The following is an 18155-nucleotide window of genomic DNA, read 5'->3' as shown; positions in this document are numbered from 1 at the left end:
TGAAAAACAGAGTATTGCAAATGAAGGTGAAAATGAGTTTCTAACTTATATCAATGCAAATCACTTCAAATTTTGCTTCTACAAAAAATTAGTCATACCGAGTTGCTCCTTAACAAGAACGGGAAGTAGAAGCTCCCTTGGGTCACTAAGACCAGCTTGATTTTCAGCAAATACCCGGAAGAAGTATTCAGAATTCTCCCTTAGACCAGAAACAATGTGATGGGTTGGCTTTACCACTGCACATTTAACCCAATTTTTCTGTCCTTTTTCTAGTGCTTCCACAACATAGTGTACAATTCTGCTTCCACCATCATGTTCTGGCCTCAACCAGGTCAGGGAAACACTATCTTTGGATACACTTGTTACTCCAAGTTTTTCAGGTGGGCTTGGTTTTTCTAAGAGAGTAAACAAAAGTAAAAGGGAAGATTATTACAACATTTTTTTTCTAAGTATGTTTTTGCTGCATTGTCAAAAGAAAAATTTAAGTGAAGGTCTTTCTTTGTATTTGACTAATTTGGCTTCTGAGCTAAGGCTTTATTAAAACTTCCCCAGGCTTTGTCATTATGTGTCATAGCTTAATGTAGTGTTCAAATTCAAATTGAATGCCAAATGACCAGATTAAATGATAAAACTTATTCCAAATATGTCTTGGGTATAAAAATGAGGATGAGATGAACAATCGTGTAAGAAACTTCATCATACAGTTTCTGCACAGACACTATGTATGTTCACTCAAATTTAGTTATAAATTCAATATATATTTTCCAATTTCAGCTATGGCAATTTCTACATTTAAAAGCAATCAACAATAACTTTCTCAATTATCGATTTCATTTTGTGTTATAGTATGTAGTGTTTGGGGTGTGAATCAAAAACATTTAAAATCAAATGATACTAATTAGAATGATTCTTACTGTCCTAGGAAAATTAGTATGGACATGTGGATGCTCTTTGTGCTCAAAACATACCTGTTATTTTTACTCCTTCCTTTGTTTCAGCTGGTACACCAACACCAAATTCATTTTCTCCAGAGACTCTAAAGTAGTAAATTGCTCCTTCTTGTAGGTTGGCAACTTTGTAGGAGAGGCGGTTGCAGTTGTTGGTCACAGAGACCCATGCTTTCTTACTGGCCTCACGTTTTTCTATATGGTAATTCTTCACTGGTGCTCCACCATCGTTTTCAGGAACATCCCAGGATAACACTGCAGACTCTTTGGTTATATCGTGTACAGTAACATTGGCTGGAGGACCTGGAGAATCTAAAACTTTGACAACTAAGGTCAGTGAAGCAGCATTCAAAATATTCTGAATTGTTAATGTGTATTTTCCAGAATCATGTCTGTTGGCATTTTCAACAGTGAGTGAGGTACGAGAGTCTGTGGAATCAATGTAAGCTCTAGTGTGCAGGTCAGTGTCTGGCTTAGTCCACAAGACACTGGGTACTGGTCTTCCTCGGAAAGGCACAGTCATGGTAAATGAGGCACCAGCCTTGACAATCAAGGTTTTCTTCATTTCGCTATCAAGATCAAATACAGGTTCTTCTTCTCTTTCCTTTGCTATCTGGGGATCGGAGCTATCACTAGGGTCACTAGTACCAACTTTATTGACAGATCTTACTCTGAAAACATATTCAGCTCCCGTTGTCAGTCCACTTATTGTATATTCTGTGCCTCTTAAGTTCTGAATGGCAGTTTCCCAGTCAGTTTCATCAGATTTTTTGTATTCTACAGTGTATCCAGTTACTGGGGACCCACCATCAAACAAGGGCTTAACCCAGCCAATAGTTATATTTGTCTTGCCTGTGTCTACAATTTTGGGTCTGGATGGAGGAGATGGTAAGAACACTGGATCTTCTGCCCGAATTAAGGGAGAGGTTTCACTTGGAAGGCTTAGGCCAGCAGCATTTTCTGCATAAACCCGATACTCGTATTCACATCCTTCCCGAAGTCCTGTTGATTTTACTCTCAGATCATAAACTGGTTTTTTATTTACACGCACCCATCGTAGGCTGTTTTTCTCTCGCCTTTCAATTATATATCCAGAGATTTCACTGCCTCCATCATTCTCAGGTCTTGACCAGCAAAGGGTCATGAACTCTTTGGTCACAGATGTGATTTCCAAAGATGTGGGTGGACTTGGAACTGTAAATGGATCTAGTGCCTTTACAGCCACACTCTCTAGGGGCTCCCCGACACCATATTTATTAACACCTGTTACTCTAAAGATGTATTCATTGCCTTTGAGTAACTTGGTTACTTTGCAGGAGGTTGTCCTTAACTCTCCTTCACATATTGTCCATGCAAGGTGGCTTGTTTCACGTTTTTCTACAATGTAATAGTCAATGTCTGCACCACCATCTTCTTGGGGTGGTCCCCAGGAAAGAGAGCATTTCTCAGAAGTGAGGCCATTTATTTCAAGTGGTCCTGCTGGTGGGCCGGGCTTATCAAGTACCTTGCAATTGATTGCCATAGACCGAGTTCCTGCAACATTCTTCAGTGTTAGTACATACTGACCAGTGTCTCGTCTGACACAGTCTTTCACTGTTAACAAAGTATCATAGTCTGTTGAGACAATTTCTGTTCGTGCTCTTTCTTCAATTTCTATACCATCTTTGGCCCAGGAAATTACTGGCAGAGGTCGCCCTGCAACGTCTGCATTTATCTTAAGGACCTCTCCGGCTTTGACAACAATAACACCTCGGAACTTGACATCCATCATAATTCTTGGAGCTTCAACATCATCTTTAACTGTTATAGGGCCAGTGGATTCAGATGGTTCACTAACTGAGTCAGCAGCATTCTTTGCAAAAACCCGGAATTCATAACGCTGATCTTCAGTAAGTTCAGTTACTTCAAAGTATGTTTCTTGTATATTTGTAAAATTGCACTTCAGCCACCGGCCATCTGGTAGTTCTCTACGTTCAATAATATATCCTGTGATCTTAGCTCCACCATCATAATGTGGTTTAGACCATTTAAGTGACACTGATTTTCTTGTGATATTTGTGACTTCAGGTTGTCCTGGAGGGTCACAAGGATCTCTTGCAGGGACTGGTTCACAAGATTTACTGCATTTACCAGTTCCAGCAATATTCTCAGCATATACGCGATACTCATACATCAGTCCTTCATCAAGGCCGGAGACTTTCATTTGAGTATCAGCGATGAGGATTTTGTTTGCTTTTGACCAAAGAATGCTGCTTCTTTCTTTATACTCAAGGTGATAGCCAATTACTCGACTTCCTCCATCATTAACTGGTACTTGCCAGCTTACAATCATGGTAGATTTTGTGGCATGCACAACTCTAGGAGTGCCAGGAGGACCTGGGGGGTTGAATGGATACTCTGCAACAACAGATGAAGATTCACTGTAGGAGCTCTTTCCGTAGCGGTTTTCTGCACAGACACGGAACTGATACTCACTTCCTGTTGTCAAACGAACTATTTTAATGGATGTTCTTGCAACTGCTTGTGAAACTACATGCCATGTTGTTGAAGTGGTTTCTCTCTTTTCAACGATGTAATTGCTAATTTGGCAGCCACCATCATATTCTGGAGGATTCCAAGAAATGGTTATATTGTCACAACTAACCTCATCAATATGTATGGGTCCTGGAGGTCCTGGTCTGTCAAGGACAATTACAGTAATAGGAACTGTTATGGATCCAGCACAGTTTGAAACACATAATTCATAAGTTCCACTATCTTCTCTTGAAGCTTCCTTAATAGATAGTGATGTTACAGTCTTTGATGAAGAAACATTGACTCTAGTAGTCTCTTTAAGAGTCTGACCATCTTTTTTCCAGCTCACTGTAGCTTGAGGTCTTCCTTTAAATGGAACATCAATCTTAAGTTGGTCTCTAGCTTTTACATTGTAAGTGTTGAAAGGAAGTTCAACTGAAGGCTTTATTTCAATATCCCTTGCAATTACTGGCACTCCAAGTTGTCTTGGATCACTTCTTCCTTTTTCGTTAACTGCAGCTACCCTGAAGACATACTCTTCTCCTGGAGTTAGGCCAGATATAGTTGCTTCTAGAGTCTTAACTTGTGTACAAGTGCTCCACTTTTCACTCCCTTTAGTCTGCATTTCAACTACATAACCAGTAATTTTGCTGCCACCATCACTTTCTGGTTTCTCCCACTTAATTGTAGCTGTGTTTCGGGTCACGTCAACAAGAGTTACTCTTCCAGGTGGGAGGGGCGGTTCAGAAACTTTAACGGGTTCAGTTGTTTCAGCTGGCAAACCAATCCCATATTCATTTGAAGCCAAGACTCGGAAATAGTAAGAACATCCTTCTTGTAGATTTTCAATTTTAAAAGTGTTCTTAGTGCAATTGTTTGTAACAGTAGCATATGCTTTTCTTGTCGTTTCTCGTTTTTCAACAATGTAGTTTGTAATCTTAGCTCCACCATCAATAAGTGGTGGTTCCCAAGATAATGTCACTGAGTCTTTCTTCACTTCTCTTACAGTCAAATTCACGGGGGCACTTGGTGAGTCAAGAACTCTGACATTAACAAAAGCTGTTTTGGAGCCACTGTTGTTTTCTAGTGTCAGATTATACCGACCACTGTCAAACCTGGTAACGTTATCAATTACCAACATTGTATATGAGCTGGTCACCTCAATCTGGGCTCTTTCAGTGAGAATGCCTTCTGCTTTTTCCCATTTAGCCTCAGGTTCTGGTCGGCCTTTGATGGTGACAAATAAGCGCAAAGTAGTGCTGGCGCGCAGCACAACCACTTTCCTGAGGTCGGCATCAAGTTCTATTTCTGGCGGCTCTAGTCTCTCTTTAGCAACAACTGAACCAGGTATAGTTGCAGGTTCACCTACCCCTTCAGAATTGATGGCACAAATACGGAAGTTATATTCAGTGTTTTCTTTAAGCTTGGTCACTGTGAACTGCTTTCCTTGTAATCCTGTTGGTGGAGTGCAAGTTGTCCATTCATCAGCAGTGGTTTCTTTGACCTCAACAACATAGCCCTTAACAGGTGCACCACCATCATAAATTGGCTTACTCCATGCCAGAGACACAGAAGATCTGGAAGTGTCTGTCACTTTTGGATTGCTTGGTGGGCCTGGTGGATATAAAGCATCACACGCACGATAGAAAACAGATGGCTCACTAGGTTCACCCACACCAGCTGCATTTTCAGCAGCAACTCTGAATTCATATGAATGACCTTCAGTGAGGCCAGTTACTCTGAATCGGAGATCTGTTAGTGTTTTCTTGTTGCACTTGGTCCATCTAATGCCTTCCTTGTCTCGTTTTTCAAGAATATAGCCCTCAATTTCAGCACCTCCATCATCCGCTGGGCGTGCCCATGCTACTATCATAGAGTCTTTGGTGATTGCTGAGGCTTCTGGTGCCGAAGGAGGACCTGGTGGCTTATAAGGATTACAGGCTACAACAGGTTCAGATTCCAAGGGCTCTCCAGTTCCATATTTATTCACAGCCATGACACGGAAAATGTACTCATTACCAGGAAGAAGTTTAGTGACTTTGTAGTTAAGGGCCTGTACCTCAGTTGAAACCTGAGTCCAGGAGAGTCTGCTTGTCTCTCTCTTTTCAATGATGTAGTGTGAAATATTAGCACCACCATCTTGTAAAGGTGGGTTCCATGCCAGGTAACATTTTTCAGCAGTAACCCCAGAAACCTTCAGAGGTCCTTCAGGAGGCCCTGGCCTGTCAAGTACCTTTACAGTAATTGGTATAGACTTTGTACCACCAACATTGCTAAGTTTCAGTATATATTGTCCTCCATCTGTACGTATACAGTCTTTTACAACAAGGGTTGTTTTCTGAATCGTAGACTTAATTTCCATCCTAGCAGCTGTTTCTTCAAGTTCTTTTCCATCTTTTGACCAAATAATGTCAGGTATAGGTTTGCCGCGGATATCAGCTTCAAGGACAAAAGTCTCTCCTGCATGAACAATGATGACATCTTTATATTTTGGATCCAGTGAGGCATTTGGCATATCAATTTCATCTCTTGCAGTAATGGCACCAGTGCTTTCAGATGGTTCGCTAAAATTGCCAGCTGCATTTCTGGCAATTACTCTAAATTCATATCGTTGGTCTTCTACAAGTCCACTCACTGTAAATTCAGTTTCTAATACATTGGTAAAGCTGGCTTTCATCCAACGACCATCAGGTAGATCTTTCTTTTCTACAATATAACCTGTTATTTTGCTACCACCATCATAGGCAGGTTTCTTCCATTTTAGTGTGACACTGTTTCTTGTAATAACGATGGCTTCAGGGCGACCAGGTGGGTCACATGGATCACGTGCAACAAAGCATTCTGACACTTTACTAGGCTTGCCAATGCCAACAATGTTTTCAGCAGAAACTCTGAATTCATACTCCAGGCCTTCATCAAGCCCAGTTGTTTTGAATTTGGTGTCTTGAATGGGAGTCTTATTTAACTTGATCCATAAAATGCTGTTCTTTTCTTTCTGTTCAAGATGGTAGCCAATAACTTTGCTACCTCCATCATTAACTGGCTCATGCCATTGCACAAGCATTTGATCTTTTGAGGCTGATGTCACAAAAGGAGTTCCAGGTGGTCCAGGCTCTTTAAATGGATATTGTACAATAACTGGTTTAGAATCCAGAGGAGCACTTTTTCCATACCTATTTTCTGCAAAAATCCTAAACTGGTACTCAGTGCCTGTTTTCAGTTTGGTTATTTTAATTGTTGTTCTTGCAACTGTTGCTGATACCATCTGCCAAGTGGTGGTAGTTGTGTCTCTCTTCTCTACAATGTAGTTGCTTATTTGGCACCCACCGGTATAGGCTGGAGGTTCCCAAGATATGACCACAAAGTCTGCACTAACTTCATCAAACAGAACTGGTCCAACTGGTGGTCCAGGCTTTTCCAAAACAATAATGCTGAGATTTTCTGTTGCTGTACCTGCGCTATTTGTTGCTGTTACAGTGTATTTTCCAAAGTCATCTTTGTTACTTTCTTTAATGTGCAAAATAGTTGAAGTAGCTGTTTCCTCAACATTTACTCTTGTTGTCTGTTTAAGAGGCTCACCATCTTTGACCCACGAAATGTTGGGTCTTGGTCGACCAATAACTGGAATTTCAATTTTAAGATCTTCTCCAGCTTGGACACTGTATGTGTTAAATGGTAACTTAAAACTCGGCTGTATAGTCAAGTCCTTGGCTATGACAGGAACACCAAGCACCCTTGGATCGCTTTTTCCTTTCTCGTTGAAAGCCTTGACACGGAACTGATATTCTTGTCCAGAACTCAGACCAGTAACAACCGCACTACAGACTTTGCATTCAGCCACAACACTCCATTTTTCAGTTCCTTTGGGCTGCATTTCAACAACATACCCCAAGACTCTGCTTCCACCATCATGCTCAGGTTTCTCCCACATGAGTGACGCACTAGTCTGGGACACATCAGTGAGTGTAACCTTTCCCGGTGGGGAAGGCGGTTCAGCAGCTTTCACAGCATCAACAGTTTCCACGGGAATACCAACTCCAAATTCATTTTCAGCCATAACTCTAAAGTAATAAATGGCTCCTTCTGTAAGATTCTCAACTTTAAAGCTTGTTTTGCTGCATTTATTACTCACATTAGCATATGCTTTTCTGGTTGACTCACGTTTGTCAATAACATAATTCTTGACCTTTGCACCCCCATCAATAATGGGTGGTTCCCATACCAGAAGGGCAGAATCTTTTTTCACTTCTTTGACTGTCAAATTCTGTGGTGGTCCTGGTGTGTCCAGAACTTTCACAGTTACAAAAGCAGATTTAGATCCACTGCTATTTTCCAGCTTGAGAATATATTTTCCAGCATCATTTCTGTCACAGTTATCTATTGATAGTTGGGTGTAGTTAACTCCCTTTTCAATTTGGACCTTATCTGTGAATTCACCTTCCTCTCGAGACCAAGTGATCTCAGGTGTTGGACGACCTTTGAATGGAATGTGAATTCTGGCAGATCCACCAGCTCTTACAACGATTCCTTTCCTTAATTCAGAGTCAAGGTCAAGTTCAGGTGCTTCAAGTTTATCTTCTGGTTTCACAGTACCAGGAACTGATGTGGCCTCACCCAAACCAACCTTATTGAGGGCACACACTCGTATTTTATACTCTTGGTGTTCAGTGAGTTTTGAAATTTCAAATCGAGTGACTCTCAGGCCAGTCTGTGGAGTAACTATTTGCCATTCTTCTTCATCTGCTTTACAGATTTCTACTACATATCCCAGGATCTCACTGCCACCATCATAGATGGGTTTACCCCAGGCAAGTGTAATTGAATTTTTAGTGGTGTCTACAATATGTGCATTGGTGGGTGGGCCAGGTTTGAACACAGGATCACAAGCCTTATAATAAACTGTAGCTGGACTTGGTTCTCCAACTCCAGCAGCATTTTCTGCAGAGACTCTGAATTCATACTCATGGTCTTCGGTTAATCCTGTTACTCTTAGACGCAAATCTGTAATGCGGCGTTTATTACATTTTATCCACCTAATGCCACTTCTGTCCCTTTTCTCTACGATGTAACCAATAATCTCACTTCCACCATCACTATCTGGACGGTTCCAACAGACAGTCATGGAGTCCTTGGCAATGTTTGTGACCTCCAAGTTTTTCGGTGGTCCAGGAAGCACAAATGGATTTTTCATTAGTACTGGTGTGGATTCCAAAGGCTCTCCAACACCATATTTATTGACAGCCATTATACGGAAAACATATTCATTTCCTTCTAAGAGTTTGGTAACTTTCAGAGAATTGGTCACAACTTCTGAAGCAACAACAGTCCAGGCAAGTCGACTCGTTTCTCTTTTTTCAACAATGTAGTGAGAAATGTCACTGCCACCGTCTTGAAGTGGTGGAGACCATGTCAAAGTGCATTTTTCAGAAGTGACTCCTGTAACCTGGACTGGCCCTTCTGGAGGTCCTGGTCTATCTAGTACTTTCACATTTACTGGGAATGACTTAGAACCTGCAACGTTGGAAGCTCTTAAAATATACTGTCCACCATCAATTCTAATGGCATCCTTTACAATAAGTAAAGCCTTGAAATCTGTGTTCTTTATTTCATACCTAGCAGATTCTTCAATTTCCTTATCTCCTCTTAACCACTCAATGGTAGGTAAGGGCTTTCCATGGACATCAGCCTCAAGCCTGAATGTTTCTCCGGCATTTACCACAATTGTGTCTCTGAATTTTGGATCCATGGAAATTCTTGGAAGTTCAACCTCATCCTTGGCAGTTATTGGTCCAGTACTGTCAGATGGTTTACTTATTGTGCCAGCTGCGTTCTTTGCAATGACTCTGAATTCGTATCTTTGATCTTCAGTAAGACCTGACACAGTAAATTGAGTTTCAATGACATTTGTGAAGCTGGCTTTCATCCAACGACCTTCAGGCAAATCACGTTTCTCTACAATGTAACCTGTAATCATACTTCCGCCATCATATGCAGGTTTGGTCCATTGTAAAGTAATTTCATTTCTTTTAACCATTATTGCTTCTGGGGTTCCTGGTGGATCACAGGGATCTCTGGCTACATAGCATTCAGAATTCTTGCTTGCTTTGCCTACACCAACAATATTTTCAGCATAAACTCTGAATTCATATTCAATGCCTTCTTCAAGATTAACTGCTTTAAACTGGGTGTCATGAATAATAGTTTTGTTGACTTTTGTCCACAAAATACTGTTTCTTTCCTTTTTCTCAAGGTGGTAACCTATGACTGAGCTTCCACCATTATTGATTGGTTCATGCCACTGTACGACCATGGAGTCTTTGGCTATGGCTGTGACGAATGGTGTGCCTGGAGGACCTGGTTCTTTGTAGGGATATTGAGCTATAATTGGATCAGACTCCAGGGCAAAGCTCTGCCCATATCTATTTTCAGCGAATATTCTGAATTGGTATTCTGTCCCAGTTTTCAGTTTGGTCACTTTGAGTGTAGTTCTAGCAACAGTAGCAGAAACAACGTCCCATACTGTGGTGGTTGTATCTCGCTTTTGAACAATGTAGTTGGTGATCTGGCAGCCCCCTGTATATAATGGAGGGTTCCAAGATAATGTGATACTTTCTGCACTGACTTCATCAAATTTAACAGGTCCTTTTGGAGGATCAGGTTTATCTAGAGTTACAATTTCAATGGATGCTGTTTTTTGACCAACAACATTAGCAACTGTGATTCCATAAAGTCCACCATCATCCTTATGAGTTTCTTTAATGCTGAGTATGGTGAGGTCAAGCAAATCAGTAACATTGATTCTTGTAGTCTGCTTCAGTGCAAGACCATCTTTAGTCCAACTAATGGTTGGTTTAGGACGTCCAGAAACTGGCACTTCTATTTTCAAATCTTGGCCAACCTGTACACTATAAATATTAAATGCAGGTCTTACATCTGGCTCAATGACCAGATCTTTGGCAACCACTGGAACTGCAAGGGACCTAGGATCACTTCTCCCCTTTTCATTTACAGCAACAACTCTAAAAAGATATTCTTCTCCCTGAGTTAGGTTGGTAATTACTGCTTCAAGGGACTTGACTCGAGCACACTCTGACCATTTCTCACTGTGTTTAGCTTGCATTTCCACAATATACTGAATGATTTTACTGCCACCATCATGTTCAGGTTTTGTCCAACTCAAGGAGACACTGTTTCTGGTGACGTCATCCACAGTTATTTTTCCTGGAGGTTGTGGGACTTCTGCAACCTTAATTGGATCAGCAGTGTGGGCAGGAAGGCCAATGCCATACTCATTTTCAGCTGTGACTCTAAAGTAATAACTGCAACCTTCTTGGAGTTGATCAATTTTCCAAGAATTCTTATGGCAATTTGTTACAACTGCGGCATATGATTTTCTTGTGGCTTCACGTTTCTCAACAATATAATTTTTGATTTTGGATCCCCCATCCAACAAAGGTGGTTCCCATGTAATTGATACTGAATCTTTAGTGATTTCTGTGACTTTCAGGTTAACAGGTGGACTTGGTGTGTCCAGGACTCTCACACTAACAAAGGCAGACTTTGTTCCACTGCTGTTTTCTAACGTGAGAGTATATTTTCCACTATCATATCGGTTGACATTGTCAAGGACAAGAGAGGTGAAACTGCTAGTGACATCAATTATAGCTGCATCTCGAATTTCACCATCCATCTTTCCCCACTTAACTTCTGGTGTAGGGCGACCTTTAATAGGAAAAAATAGCCTTAAGGAGCCACCTGCCCTTATATTTATAATTTTCCTTAGTTCTAGGTCAAGATCAATGTCTGGTGCTTCCAATTTTTCTTCAACTAGAACAGGGCCAGGGACATCAGCATGTTCTCCAACTCCAGCTTTATTAATAGCACATATACGGAAGTTGTATTCATGCCTTTCCAACAGCTTCTCTACTTCTATATTTGTTTTATTGATTCCAGTTGGTGGAGTGCACATGGTCCATTCACCAACACTGACATCACATTTTTCAACAATGTATCCTTGGATTTCACAGCCACCATCATATATTGGTTTGCTCCAAGAAAGGAAGACAGATGATCTGGTAATATCTATGACTTTGGGATTGTTTGGAGGTCCTGGTTTATAAATAGGATCACAAGCCTTTTGGTAAGCAGAAGGTGGACTTGGTTCACTAAGTCCAGCAGCATTCTCAGCTGAGACCCTGAATTCATAATTGTGATTTTCTATGAGTCCAGTTACTCTCAAGCGTAATTCCCCAATGAGACGTTTGTGGCATCTTGTCCATCTAATGCCGTCTTTATCCCGTTTTTCAAGAACATATCCAAGAATTTCACTGCCACCATCAGATGCTGGTCTTTCCCATACAACAATCATTGAATCCTTGGTTACTGTTGTGATTTCTGGAGCCTTTGGTGCATCTGGCACTACAAATGGATTCTTGGCAATTACTGGCTCAGATTCAAGGGGTTCACCAACACCATATTTGTTTACAGCCATTATACGGAAAACATATTCATTGCCTTCGAGAAGCTTAGTAACCTTGCAGCTGAGAGTTTGCACATTGGCATCAACCACAGTCCAAACTAAGCGGCTGGTTTCTCTCCTTTCCACAATGTAATTTATGATATCACTTCCACCATCCTGTAGTGGGGGTCTCCAAGCTAGTGTGCATTTTTCTGCTGTAACTCCTGATATAACAACAGGTCCTTCAGGTGGCCCTGGTCTATCAAGAACTTTGACATTTATAGTAACTGATCTCTCTCCTGCAACGTTTTTGGCCTTCAGTATGTAATTTCCACTGTCGATGCGTACCGCTTCCTTTAAACTGAGACTGGTGGCAAAGTCAGTGCTCTTTATTTCTAATCGGACTGTATTTGAAAGCTCCCGATCACCTTTTAACCACTGGATGGTTGGTATTGGTTTGCCGTAAACATCTGCATCAATTTTGAATGACTCACCAGCATGAACCACAATTGTGTCTTTGTATTTTGGATCCATAGATATTCTTGGTGGATCTACTTCATCTCTTGCTGTTATTGCTCCTGTGCTTTCTGAAGGCTCACTAAACACTCCTGCAGCATTTCGAGCTATAACCCGGAACTCATATCTATGATCTTCAACTAGGCCAGTTACTTCAAACTGAGTGTCAATGACATTTGTGAAACTGGCTTTCATCCAACGGCCTTCAGGCAATTCCTTCTTTTCAACGATATAACCAGTGATCTTGCTTCCACCATCATAAGTGGGTTTCTTCCACTGAAGAGTTACAGAATTCCGTGTGACAATGATGGCCTCAGGCCTCCCTGGTGGATCACATGGGTCACGAGCTACATAGCATTCTGACACTTTACTTGGCTTGCCGATGCCCACGATATTCTCTGCAGAGACTCTAAATTCATATTCAATGCCTTCGTCAAGGCCAGTTGTCTTAAATTTGGTTTGAGGAATAGGTGTTTTATTCAGCTTCACCCAGAGGATACCATTTCTTTCCTTGCGTTCTAGATGATATCCAATGACTTTGCTACCTCCATCGCTGACTGGCTCATTCCACTGTACTTCCATGCTATCCTTGGAGGTGAGTGTTACAAATGGTGTGCCAGGAGGACCAGGAACTTTGAATGGATACTGGGCTACAACAGGTTCTGAATTAAGGTATGTACTTTTTCCATATCTGTTTTCAGCTGCTATCCTAAACTGATATTCACATCCAGTCTTTAATCTGCAAGCCTTTACTATAGTCCTTGCAACAGTAGCTGATACAATTTGCCAGGTAGTTGTGGAAGTGTCCCGTTTTTCTACAATGTAATTATTGATAGAACTCCCACCATCATACTTAGGTGGGCCCCAGGAAAGAGTAATACAATCAGCGGTCACTTCATCCATTTTAACTGGTCCAGTTGGAGGCCCTGGTTTGTCAAGAACAATAATATTAAGGATTTCAGTAGCTTCACCAGCAGAGTTAGTCAGTTTAACTACGTAGTTTCCAACATCTTCTCGGCAGGCTTCCTTTATTGTCAGTAGTGAGTTATTTTCTGTGCTCTCTGCATTAACTCTAGTTGTCTGCTTCAGTGGTACATCATCTTTATGCCAGGTTACAGTTGGCGTAGGACGTCCAATGAATGGGACATCAACTTTTAGGTCTTCACCTGCCAGAACAGTGAAAGTGTTGAACAGGAGTTTGAAGGCTGGTGGAATGACAAGATCTTTGGCAATTACTGGCACACTCAGTTGTCTAGGATCACTGATGCCCTTTTCATTCTGAGCTGAAACACGGAAGGAGTATTCTTCACCCTGAATTAATCCAGTTATCGTGGCTTCGGTGACTTTGACTGTGGCACACGTGGCCCACTTGTCACTGCCTTTGCTTTGCATCTCAACAATGTAGCCTAGAATTCGGCTACCTCCATCATGCTCTGGCTTCTCCCAAGTAAGTGACACGCTATTTCTTGTGACATCCACCAAAGTTATTTTTCCTGGAGGAAGAGGTCGTTCTGATGCTTTCACAGATTCTGCAGTTTCAGCAGGCAGCCCAATGCCATACTCATTTTCAGCAAGAACCCTGAAATAGTAACTACAGCCTTCTTGAAGCTGGTCTACCTTCCAGGAAGTCTTGTGACAATTTGTTGCAACAGTTGAATATGCTTTTCTTGTTGATTCCCGCTTTTCAACAATATAGTTCTTTATCTTCGAGCCTCCATCAAGGAGAGGAGGCTCCCATGTCAGTGTGACGGATGTCTTAGTGACCTCCTTTACCTTCAGATGCTGTGGAGGGCCTGGTGTATCCAGTACTCGAACAATGACGAATGCAGACTTGCTGCCTGAGCTGTTTTCTACGGTCAGTATGTACTTGCCACTGTCAAATCTGTTTACATTTCCAACAATAAGCAGGGTGTAAGAGCTTGTGGATTCAATGCTAGCTTTATCTAAAGATTCTCCATGTTCCCGAGTCCACTTCACCTCTGGTGCAGGCCTTCCTTTGATTGGAACAAAAAGTCTCAGGGTACAACAAGCTCTTATAGTAACAACTTTGCGCAGGTCTGCATCCAGTTCAATCTCTGGAGGCAGCATCCTTTCTTCAGCTTTTGGAGTTCCAGGAACAAGTGCAGGTTCCCCAATCCCTTCAGAATTCATGGCATAGATGCGGATTTTATACTCTTGATTCTCTATGAGATTGGTGATGGTGTAAGAAGTTGCCTTGAGTCCAGCTGGTGGAGTGACAATCTGCCATTCATCTTCCTCTGGCAGGGCAATCTCAACCATATAACCAGTGATTTCTGAACCACCGTCATAGATAGGTTTATTCCAAGCAATTGAAATGGATGATCTGCTTGTATCTAGAACACGTGGGTTACCTGGTGGGCCAGGTTTAAAGACAGCATCACAAGCTTTATAAAATGGACTGGTGGAACTTGGTGCACTAATTCCAGCAGCATTTTCAGCCATAATCCTGAACTCATATTCATGTCCTTCTGTCAGTCCAGACACTTTATATCTTAAATCAGTAAGTGTTCTTTTGTTGCACTTCACCCAGCGTTGCCCGGCTTTATCACGCCGTTCCACAATATAGTTAATGATTTCACTCCCACCATCAGATTCGGGATGTCCCCAGCAGACAACCATTGAATCCTTAGTAATAGCTGTAACTTCGGGATTTTTCGGTGGATCAGGGGGTCCATAAGGATCTACTGCAAGCACAGGTTCTGATTCCAGTGGCTCTCCAACTCCATATTTATTTACAGCCATCACACGGAATATATATTCATTACCTTTCAAAAGTTTAGTGACCTTTAGTTTTGTTACTTGGACTTCTGAGGCTACATTTGTCCATGCCAATCTGCTGGTTTCACGTTTCTGAACTACATAATGATCAATTTTGGCACCTCCATCATCCAGTGGAGGCAACCAGGACAATACACATTTTTCTGATGTCACCTCAGATATAGCTAATGGTCCTTCAGGTGGGCCTGGTCTATCAAGAACTTTGACATTGAAAATATGTTTAGCAAAACCACCAGGATTAGTTGCTGTAAGGACATATGCACCACTATCCTTTCTTGATGAATCCTTGTTTATCAGATTAGTAGAGAAATCTGCAATTTTTATTTCTAATTTTCCTGTGCCTTCAAGCTCTTTTCCATCTTTTGTCCATTCCATTGTTGGAGGTGGGCGGCCTGAAACATCAGCTTCCAGCTTGAATGTTTCACCTGCTTTTAATATAATTGTGTCTTTAAATTTAACATCCACCATTATCCTTGGTGCTTCAATGTCATCCCTGCATGTGATAGCATCTGATGGCTCAGATGGTGGACTAACAGCTCCAGCAGCATTTTTGGCAATCACACGGAATTCATATGCAGCATCTTCTGTTAGGCCGCTGACCGTAAATTCGTTCTCCAAAATGTTGCTGAAGTTGGCCTTCAGCCATCGTCCATTAGGAAAGTCTCTCTTTTCAACTATGTAACTAGTAATTTTGAAGCCTCCAGTGTATTCAGGCTTAGCCCATTTAAGTGTCACTGTGTGTCTAGTAATATTTAGAGGAACTGGTTTCCCAGGTGGGTCAATGGGATCCAGAGCAAGCACAGGTTCAGATGGCTTGCTCGGCTTGCTCTTGCCTGCCATGTTTTCTGCAATCACTCGGAATTCATAAGCAATACCATCTGTAAGTCCACTTGATTTGAAAATGTTGCCTGGTACTAATGCTTTGCTCACAGTTTGCCAGAGAATGCTATTTCGTTCTTTTCTTTCAATGTGATATCCCAAAATGGGACTTCCACCATCAGAAAGAGGCTCGTGCCAGCTAATGGTCATCGAGTCCTTGGTAACTGCAGTTACCTGAGGGGTACCAGGAGGCCCAGGAACTTTAAATGGATAGTTGGCAACCACAGGTGCTGAGGTGATGCCTGGTCCGACTCCATATCTGTTTTGAGCTTTTACCCGGAACTGATACTCCAATCCGGTAATAAGGCGAGTGGCTTTATAGGTGGTGCGTATGACGGTGGTCGCTAACTCCACCCACGTGGTGCTGTCAGTCTGTCGCATTTCTACAACATAGTTGCTTATTGGTACACCTCCATCATTTTCGGGGGGATCCCAAGAGAAGGTTGCAAAATCAGATGAAACCTCATCAAATTTGATTGGTCCAGTAGGTGGTCCTGGGATATCATGGACTTGAATGGTGATGACATCACCAACCTCTCCTACAATGTTCCTTGCTGTTAATGGATAGGGCCCACTATCACTTCTTATGCACTCATTGATATTTATGATGGTTGAAGTTGCTGTATTTTCAAAATTAACTCTCTGTGTCTGCTTAAGAATTTGGTCTCCTTTTTTCCATGTAACTGTTGGCTTTGGTCGACCAAGCACTGGAATTTCAACTTTGATGTTGTCACCAGCTTTGGCAATTACTAATTTCTGATAAATGCCACGGAGATCCAATTCTGGAAGCATCGTCTGCTCCTTGACAATGACAGGTCTGCTTTCTCTTGGGGCACTTCTCCCTGCACTGTTCACTGCCATTACTTGGAAGGTGTATTCTTCCCCTTCAGTTAAATTCTTCACTACACATTCCAGCCCCTTCACAGTTGTGATGTGGGTCCACTGGTCAGAGCCTTTTCTTTGGGCTTCAATCACATAACCAGTGATCTTACTGCCACCATCGTGTTTTGGTTTAGGCCATGCCAGGCTGACTGTGCTCCTAGTTATGTCCATAATGTTAAGACTGTCTGGTGGTGATGGTGCTTCAGAGGCTTTTACAGGTTCTGTTGTTTCTGCTGGCTCACCAATTCCATATTCATTTTCTGCCATCACTCTGAAGAAGTAGTCACATCCTTCAGACAAGCCGGTAACTTTATATGTGCATTTATGGCACTTAGTGGTGGCTGTGGAGTAGGATTTCCGTGTTGCTTCTCGTTTCTCCACAATATAGTTTGTTATACGCGAGCCCCCATCTATCAGAGGGAGGTCCCAGTGCAAGGTGACACTGTCCTTTGTGATGTCAGTAGGCCTCAGGTTAAGGACAGGTCCTGGTGTATCCAAAACTCTGACATTAACGAAGCCACTTTTCTTCCCAGCTGGGTTTTCAATGGTCATCACAAATTTACCTGTGTCATATCGATTACATTCTGGGATAATCAGAAGAGTAAATGATTCTGTGTTTTCAATGTTAGCTCGGTTTTTAAGATTGATATCATCTTTGGTCCATGTCACTTCAGGAGCAGGACGACCTTTAATTGGCACAAATATTCTAATACTGAGTCCTGCTCTAACAACAAGTGTTCTTCGAAGCTCAGCATCTAGTTCAAAATCAGGAGGCATTTCCTGTTCTACGATTTCAACATCTGGAATCACTGCTGGCTCCCCGACACCTACATCGTTGACGGCTCTGATTCTAAAATTGTACTTTTCTTTAGTCTGAAGATCAGGGACAACAAACTGAGTAATTCTGAGGGCAGTTCCTGTTGTATCTTTTATCCAGGCTTCATCTCCTACTTTTTGATGCTCTACAATATAGCCAGTAATTTCAAGTCCACCATCATAATGAGGCTTTCCCCATGCTAAAGAAGCAGATTTCTTGGTAGTATCAGTGACACGTGCATTTGAAGGTGGTCCTGGGGGATCTGAAAAAAAAAAAAGACACAAAAATTTATATTGATATGTAAAATATTGGCACTCTTAAATAATCTGTATAGTAAAAGATA

At 41.7% G+C, this 18155-nt stretch overlaps 1 protein-coding gene across 50 annotated transcripts in view; it reads right to left on the bottom strand.

The window, feature by feature from the left end:
- Positions 1–18155, bottom strand: part of TTN (titin) — a 263454-nt gene that overhangs the window by 31438 nt on the left and 213861 nt on the right. For all 50 annotated transcript variants that reach the window (XM_057503886.1, XM_057503834.1, XM_057503857.1 and 47 more), the window contains 2 exons: positions 969–18074; positions 99–395 (listed from right to left, as the gene is read on the bottom strand). In XM_057503886.1, coding sequence (XP_057359869.1) covers positions 99–395; positions 969–18074 — 17403 coding nt within the window. The remainder of the gene's footprint in view (positions 1–98; positions 396–968; positions 18075–18155) is intronic.

This window comes from Manis pentadactyla, chromosome 6 (assembly GCF_030020395.1).
Source record: "Manis pentadactyla isolate mManPen7 chromosome 6, mManPen7.hap1, whole genome shotgun sequence".
Classification (NCBI taxonomy): Eukaryota; Metazoa; Chordata; class Mammalia; order Pholidota; family Manidae; genus Manis; species Manis pentadactyla.
This window is presented reverse-complemented; position numbering and strand designations above follow the sequence as displayed.